At 41.2% G+C, this 8,739-nt stretch overlaps 1 protein-coding gene across 3 annotated transcripts; it reads right to left on the bottom strand.

The window, feature by feature from the left end:
• Window positions 1-20: 20 nt before the first annotated feature.
• On the bottom strand, window positions 21-4,131 carry LOC111858907 (retinoid-binding protein 7-like). Of its 3 annotated transcripts, none has more exons than XM_023841105.2 (4): window positions 3,817-4,131; window positions 1,776-1,990; window positions 612-713; window positions 21-411 (listed from the first exon to the last, which is right to left on the bottom strand). In XM_023841105.2, the coding sequence occupies exons 1-4, from the start codon at window positions 3,887-3,889 to the stop codon at window positions 358-360; spliced, it is 444 nt and encodes a 147-aa protein (XP_023696873.1). In that variant the 5' UTR covers window positions 3,890-4,131; the 3' UTR covers window positions 21-357. The 3 variants fall into 3 exon arrangements, with proteins under 3 accessions (XP_023696873.1, XP_023696872.1, XP_023696874.1); XM_023841104.2 differs by having other exon boundaries at window positions 612-761; window positions 1,812-1,990; XM_023841106.2 differs by having other exon boundaries at window positions 1,812-1,990; window positions 3,817-4,127.
• Window positions 4,132-8,739: the final 4,608 nt, after the last annotated feature.

Genomic DNA, 8,739 nt, shown 5'->3' with positions numbered 1-8,739 from the left:
TCCCATTGAAAAAAAAATACTTGTGTGATGTCCCAAAGTTTTATTCAAACGTTTTAAATTTGAAAATTAAATGATGTATGTGACTTCACAATCACTGACATGATGCAGCATAAAATTAAATTAAATTAAAGTTTCACTTTAAAATGGAAAATAAGATAAGACTCTCTGTCATTTCGAAACAACAGATTTTTGTTGATATCTCTCACACACTTGCATGTGTAATGGTGGGAACTTAAAACAGCCGAAAAAGGGAGCAATAAACTTTTATATATAAAAAAGTTACCATGAATATTATGCATCTATTTTGGCACTATAATTCAGTTTTGCCCTTTGTCCCTTTGCCCACTGGTTTTGCGATCAGGCACTTTTTTTATAGACCTGTTTGCACACTTGATCTTCACAGTGCATCTCCTGAAAGAGAACGAAACAGTTGAAGTTTAGAGGAAAGAAGTTGTTTTGGACTGAAAGGCTGTGACTGGACACTGAGGTTTGATGGGGACTTAGCAGGATCCTGGCCATGATCCCACCATATTGTGCAGAAGCCCCATATACAATGTGGCAGCTCATGCACTGTCTGAGTGTCTCTGCTGGCCAGTATGGACTTTCCTTACCAGATGAAGCTCGTTTCCCTCCAGCCAGTGAGTCCATCCTCGGTTCTTCTTCTCACCCCTCTGCACACATACTAGTTTGTTGTTGTCCCAGTTCACCACCGTCTGTGGACACGGCAGAGTTACGGCATTCGTGACAGCGGACTTCACCACCTTATCGAAGCACAACAGCACTGTATACGTTAATGTCCAGTTGCTACAATGTGTATAAAAATATCTCATTGTGATTTTGAATACAAATGCGTTCACAAAATCAAAACGTATGACTTTCCGCCACATCCCACAAAGCTGCCCCTTGTGAACCTTCCGCTTTAAGTTTCGCCATTTTTTTTTACTTGAACTGTCACAAGTAACCTCATCCAGAAAACTCTCTGTCTTCAGTGGAAATACAGGCTTTCATACTGTCTTTGTGTAGTCTTTCAAAGTGAAGAATACAAGAAGTTCACGTTTTTACAATCATGGTGTGACTCAGCGAACCTGAGGCCATTTCACCGGAAAATATTTCAACTAGGTAAACGGCCTTATATTCATATGAGCGTCGTGTCTTAGACACTACCACTAGATGGCGCTGATGAAGCCATCAGACGTCAGATTAAAAGGAGCACTATTAATGGCGGTCTTCCATACGTACAGCAGCTGTTTCCTCAGAAATGCTACTCGAAATGTGTTTGTGTTATTAAATTGTACAGAAGTATGACTGATCTTTTTAATTTGTTAACAGGAATACTTGCGCAGGGAAATATTCAATTCAATCTATTTTTATATATAAGGTGCTTTTCATGGGTGTGTTGTGATACATTCCTGCATCAGATATCTGAAATGATGTTAGTCCTAGGGGCGTCAGAACCATGGGAGATGGGAGGGACATGTACCCCCCAATATTTCATTGGTTTTCAATCATAAATAAATAAAAAATATTTTTGTATACAAATTAAGTTGTGCCCCCCCACCAAATATCAATCTGTCCTACACCGTTGGTCAGTTCTTTACATTTTTTTAAATGAAATCTCATGTTTTGGTTAATGTCATGATATATGTATTTTTATGTTTAACAATAAGAACTCATCTCATCTGTTGCTCATAAAAAAAACACTTGTTAAAATTTGCGGGTAAAAAATTCATAGGTCACCACATGATCATGTGACGGGAGAGGTCACTAGAGGTCACCCTGTGTCTGGGTGTGCAGGGGCTTCTTCTGGTCACCTTGCACTTCCTGTTGTCCAGGCCTTTGGTCACCTCATCAAGCTCCTCCCCAGTTCTGAAGGAGAAGGTGTAGTTCCGGAAGGTTGTGAGGGTCTTGATGATGAAGGAGTCCCCGTCTTGCTCGATCACTTTCTGTGGCTTCAGCATGCCTGCGATCTTCCGTGTGGCGAAATCGATGCCTACGGGGGCAGAGACGTTACTCAAGGGCTCTCAAGAACCAGTAAATTACCACTATGGGTGCTTCTTGTTTTTGTGCTTTTTGCTATTTATTTCAGCTGCTAAGAAAACAGCTTATTATTATTGGCCAAAGTTTCTCATTTGGGACCAACCGTATCGATTCCTGGATGCTCCACATACTAGCAATAAAATGTTCTGAGTTCAGGACCTTGTTTCCCTAAAATTATGTTTCTTTAAATTATGTTATTAATGTGTTTCTATGGTTGGCAGGTCCAGGATATAACCTGCCTCATGCCCTGTGTGTCCTGGGACAAACTCTAAGCTCACCATGACCCTGTACTGCATAAGCAGATATGCAAGATTGATGCTCGGATGAATAGATGAAAATAGATGGACATTAGATGAATGGTGTGACCGTGTGAGCAGCTATAATCAGATTTCTAAGAATTGACTATCACTGCTTGTGGTTGAGAGAGTTATTGAAAATATGTCCACCAACCAGGATCAACCGACTGGTCACAATGACAATGGAAAAGACATTTAACGACTAGTGTGTCCCCTTTGCTAAAACAACTAGATGCTGTTAGCATGATCACAATGTTTTCCCAAAATTACCCCAGCACTTCCTCGCCCTATTTAACCACTATGTGGTGCTGCTTCAGTTTTGGGGCAGTCTATCTCAAAATCTGACCACTTTCAGATCTTCACCCATATAATGTGTCTCCCAAGTTTGAACAAAAAAATATTAAGTACTTTTAGAGTTACTGTATTCACAAGATCAATTATCTTGTACAGCTTCCCTTTCTTTCCATTTTACCACAAAGTCCGGCTGCTTGATTTTTTTTTTTTTAAATCTCAAAATGAAATCAAGTGTAGATCTTGATCTATATAATGTTTTTGTGATATAGTGATAAAATCCATTGGATAGCACTTCACATATTCGCAAGGTCAAATGTCGTCTGCAGTCACCCTCCCCTTTGCTGCCACTAAGCAGAGTTGCTTCATCATAGAATGTGTCTGCACAGCTGGAAGAAGTTACGCCAAATATTTTTTGAGTTATGGCCAGAGAGTGTATGCTGTATGGGCAACGGACCTGTCCCAGAACCATTTGTATTTTCTGTCTGGGGAAGACAACTACAGAACTATAATAAAGCATTCAATTTCGTGCCATCAATGAATAAAAATCGATTTACTAGCGAGAAGAAACGGGTAAGCTTGTCTGGGTTACTTGTCCATTCAGATCGGCTCCCCGACCACCGGTTATGATGTAATTAGCTCCGCTACGCCTTGGATGTCACATATGTCAATGAATGAGATCGCCTCAGGTCTCGGGGGTTTAAACTAAGAACCATACATCGAGTGTATTACCACCATATTATTAATTTCCTAATCCAATCACCACCCTTTGGCATCACGAGTCATGCACTTAATATCCTTCTTTAATTTCTTTTTTTATTAGTTCGTCACATTTCGTATTATGAAAAAGATGTGAAATACAGAAACACTGATCTAGAAACATAACATGAACAAGGTAGCCTTTAGAGAAACATGGCCGTTGGGTGTATATCGCCATCGCACCGCAACACCGGAGGGAAGTTAGGCAACCACCGGTGAAAATGTGAATAAGTTTCAGCCTGTAGAAACATTCTCAGCTTTTGGGTGTTTTTTTTTAACTAAAATTATATAGGTATCACTCAGTACAGACTGGAGACCGGGATGCTGCGGCATTGTCTCGTAATGCGTCTCTAGGAAAGGAAGTGAAGTTTTCTAATAATTTAAACTTAAGTTTATACAGTATATGAAACATACAATACGAGCATATACTCACCAATCGCCACCATGTAACCTTCAAAGTTGACATTGGTGACAATGTCCCACGTTCCGCTGTAGTCGGCAGGCATGATGAGTAATGAACTTAATCGTACGGGGAAACGTATTAACAGTTAAAAATCAGGCACTGCTGGACCTTATTCCACGTCAACGCAGATATTCCCGCTGGAGCGATAGTAAAGTGGGCGTAGTCTGGACCGGTGTCGGTCCGGGGCTCGATCCCCCACTGTATTGTACTTAGAAATGTGTTACAGGGGTGGTCTGCCGGTCATGGAGTTAACTGGGCAAAAGTGAGTTGGGCCATCGCACGCTCTAAACTTTAACACATGTTTGGTGGCTATTTTGGACACAGTCACCCACTGAGGGGGAGTTTAACAGCGACCGCGGACAATGGAAATGAAGGCATATGGAGATCGAGATTCATGAAAAACGTTTCCACATTGAGCAACTGCGTGCATAAACTCATGATTTCCAATAGCTGTCTGATAACTAGCCTTGATTGTATTTTTGAAATATTTTTTTTATATATGTGAATATATTACAATGTCATACATTTAATAGTTTTAATGACTTTACTTACATTTTATATACTAATGTATTTTAATTAATAATTATTAGGCTACTATTATTTTATTGACTTATTTATTTGTAGATAATTTATTTAAATACTTAAAATGGCAGGCAAAATTCAATTTTAAATCAACATTTATTTAACTTCATAAAAACATTTGTTAACTTTTGACTACAAATTTCACTTTGCTAGGCTGCTGTTCAGATTCCATTCATTTTTTCCTGTTGTATCTGAGTTCTGCTAACTTAGAGCGGATCTTTGTGGAAACCGCCCCCTATAGTTGCTTCTGCAAATTACATTAAAATCAGTTTCATAGTTAGCCCAATTCATGATCATGATGAATAAAATTACAGGTAGTTTCCTTCACAAACATTTTTATATCTTGTGTGCATTGCCCCCCCCCATTCCATCGCACAAAGCAAACTCTACTAGATCTCTCTGTATCATGCTGTTTTAGAGATATTAATTAGAACAGTTATTACAGCATTTGTGCTATGAATGGACACTCGGGGCACCTCACTGTAAGTGAATGTGAAGTCCGCACAATGCAATTTCTTGTACGCACAAGAAAAACACAATATAAATTTTGGGACTTCGCGGGCAAGATGCAGCGCTCTATATCCCATATACCAATATCGGTATTGGAAAGGCCGATATTCGGGCCAATACGGTAACTCAGAATCAAATGAAATAGTGCGAAAGATATGTCTTTTGTCCAATGTGAATAACAGCAAAGGCTTATTTTTGGTGTCCTGTGACAGAGGCTTTATCGCATAAAGCTAACAAAACAATGATGACTTACTTCGTGTGTCTCAGGGGGCTAACCTAGTGCCTAAAACGAATTAATTGAGAGATGACTTTCAATTAATGTTACATTTACTTTTTTAATTAGAGTAGGCCTAATGAAAATGTAAAAACTCGTAATGAAAAATACAGTTCTAAACTGTTTTAACTATTGGAGACTTAGCGGGTTATACACGATATGACCAAAGATATGATCAATATTTTTGATCAATGTAGACATAAAAACAACGTAAGCCCCTTGATGACGTAGGACAAGCGGGTACAGAGAATGGGTGAATGGATGGTGTGAATTATTACTGCTATGCCGGCAGGGGCGGATTAACGCACAGGCTAGGTATGGCTTAAGCCTAGGGGCCCCACGTGTGTCAGCCTGCAAGGGGGCCCCCATTGGCGCGGAGGGGGGCGGGGTTGGGGGGCCCACAGACCACTGTAGCCTAGGGGCCTCTGTGCACCTTAATCCGCCCCTGTATGCCGGTAACACACGTACAGCTCGACATGTCTGTCAAATCCAGAAAAAAATTCGTTTATAAACAGCATATAGTAAGTAACGGTAGTAAGACTTAGATAATTCATTAAATAATTAATCATTTACATAATTATTTTATTACTTATCAGTTAATTTCAACACTTTATTACAAAAATGTATTATTTAATTTTTAAATTTCAGTTTTCCTTTACTGGCAAATGGGATTTTGTTTTTTATGATATAGAAAATGTGTTATAAAAGTCATTAGCATCAGATTGCTTTGCTAAACTGATTTTCCATATGTGCAGCTCAGACCTTAAAGCGTTGAAAGTTTGAAAACCGCTTCGCTCTACTGCTGAATATGAAGTGATTTCTATAATGTTCTCGGAAATACAAAATTCTTCAGCTTCATAACGAAAAATCCACATAGGGTCAATCAAAAAAGTACCTCCTGAAGATTAGTTTCACAATGAAATATATTAACAAATACAAGAATGAGAGGGACACTCGTGAGAAGTAATAGTTTTGGCTCAAATTGCTCATTTTCTTATAACAAAATCAATAACACAAAAAGCTTAGCTGAAAAATGGACAGCGGAATCCTTCTGTAATCGTCTCGATTAACCACAAGAGGGGAGTAAGAGTCTTTTTTTGTGGTAAAATTAATCCAAAATTACGGTAAACGTGTAGGGCATTAACTTCCCCTGTCGTTCGCCGAAGAGAGGACCCATCATGTCTTGGTCAGTAGGGATATTTTAAGAATTCAGGGGTTTTATTTGTCACATGCAAGGCATACAGCCAGGCTATAACATATGACCTATTAGTACAGAACATCCACGCCCGTTTTGGACTTGCAGCCATGGCGGTGAGCAGCAACAAACAACAACATTTGGTAAAGTAATCAGCAACCCCCCCCCCCCCCAATGTGGGATAACCCAAAACAGAAACGTTCCATCCAGCTGGTTTTCCTGTTTTCAGATAAAATGTTACAATAACCCTGTCTATGAAAAGAAAGATGACAGCGATAAACTTACTGTCCTTCTCATATAGTGTGTACTGCAGTGGAAATCTTCGAGGTCAATGAAGTATCTATCTATCTATCTATCTATCTATCTATCTATCTATCTATCTATCTATCTATCTATCTATCTATCTATCTATCTATCTAGTCTGTCTGTCTGTCTGTCTTATTGGTTGTTGAAATGTGAGCCTTGTGAAACAATGGAACCTTAGATGGATAAAAATAGAAACATTAAAAATGTCCCTCCCAAATATATGAATGTTGTTTATAGAAGTGATGAAAAGAGAGATTAGGAGGAACTTTGGGGAGACAGAACAGTGAGCCAGTTCATTAACACAACCACCATTTAAGCGGCATGTTCAGACTTTGGTGTTCCTACAGTTGGGGCTTAGGTCGCAGTCCTGTTCCTACAGTCGGGGTTTAGGTCGCAGTCCTGTTCCTACAGCTGGGGCTTAGGTCGCAGTCCTGTTCCTACAGTTGGGCTTAGGTCGCAGTCCTCTTCCTACAGCTGGGGCTTAGGTCGCAGTCCTGTTCCTACAGCTGGGGCTTAGGTCGCAGTCCTGTACCTACAGTCGGGCTTAGGTCACAGTCCTGTTCCTACAGCTGGGGCTTAGGTCGCAGTCCTGTACCTACAGACGGGCTTAGGTCACAGTCCTGTTCCTACAGCTGGGGCTTAGGTCGCAGTCCTGTTCCTACAGCTGGGGCTTAGGTCGCAGTCCTCTTCCTACAGTCAGAGCTTAGGTCGCAGTCCTGTTCCTACAGCTGGGGCTTAGGTCGCAGTCCTGTTCCTACAGCTGGGGCTTAGGTCGCAGTCCTGTTCCTACAGCTGGGGCTTAGGTCGCAGTCCTGTTACTACAGCTGGGGCTTAGGTCGCAGTCCTCTTCCTACAGTCAGAGCTTAGGTCGCAGTCCTGTTCCTACAGCTGGGGCTTAGGTCGCAGTCCTGTTCCTACAGCTGGGGCTTAGGTCGCAGTCCTGTTACTACAGCTGGGGCTTAGGTCGCAGTCCTCTTCCTACAGTCAGAGCTTAGGTCGCAGTCCTGTTCCTACAGCTGGGGCTTAGGTCGCAGTCCTGTTCCTACAGCTGGGGCTTAGGTCGCAGTCCTGTTCCTACAGCTGGGGCTTAGGTCGCAGTCCTGTTCCTACAGCTGGCGCTTAGGTCGCAGTCCTGCACTTCCTCCTGTTGTCCTCTCAGAGCTGCCCTTGTCTTCTTATTTCTGTCAGCCGTAGGCACCTGGGGTTATTGGTCAGTGGAATTATGGGCATGACCTTGTACAGGGCGCTTGATTTTTGGTCCACAGCCCAGGTGCTGCAATTTTGATAGGTGGCCACTATCCAGGGTTCTTAATGTGAAGCGTGGCCACCTCTCAGTCTGTTGGACGGACTATGGATCGAGGTTCCCAGAAGTGGCACTGTACAGTGTGAACACATATCAACATATAACAGACACATTCCAATTATATTTCAACACTTTCAAACAATTCAGACCCCACGTAGTGAAGATACTGGCAAGGTTCTGAGTCAGCTTTGTCACCTAAAATTTCAGGAATAGCATAATGTGAGCTATGAATCTCTTCCCCTGGAATGGAAATGGATAGAAATAATTGCTGAATCTTTACACAGGCAATTTATGTTATGTCTTGTGCACGAACGGGTAGCGAGGAAGCAGATCCGGGAGACAGGAGTCCAAAAAACGGGGTTTTATTGACAGATCGGGAAGCAACACAGGACAAACGTCAATGATGGATCTGGGGATACAAACTCAGACGTGGACTTAAATACACATGACTAAGGGACAGAAAAGCAGAACAGCTGAGAACAATCAGGAATTCACATGAGGTAACGAGAGGGGCGTGGCACACGGAAGGATCGTACGAGCAGGTCATGACAATTTAGTATAATCCCCAACAAGATGCTTGTATAGTTAAATGCAGTTATTTGCTTTTGGGTACAAAGTGATTCCTTTTTTGCAGAGCATACTTTTAATCATATAATATAAGGAACTGTTGTCAGAAAAGGAAAATTTTATATGACTTCTCTGATTCTCATCTCATAACCACTG

This window comes from Paramormyrops kingsleyae, chromosome 8 (genome assembly GCF_048594095.1).
Source record: "Paramormyrops kingsleyae isolate MSU_618 chromosome 8, PKINGS_0.4, whole genome shotgun sequence".
In the NCBI taxonomy this organism is placed as follows: domain Eukaryota; kingdom Metazoa; phylum Chordata; class Actinopteri; order Osteoglossiformes; family Mormyridae; genus Paramormyrops; species Paramormyrops kingsleyae.
This window is presented reverse-complemented; position numbering and strand designations above follow the sequence as displayed.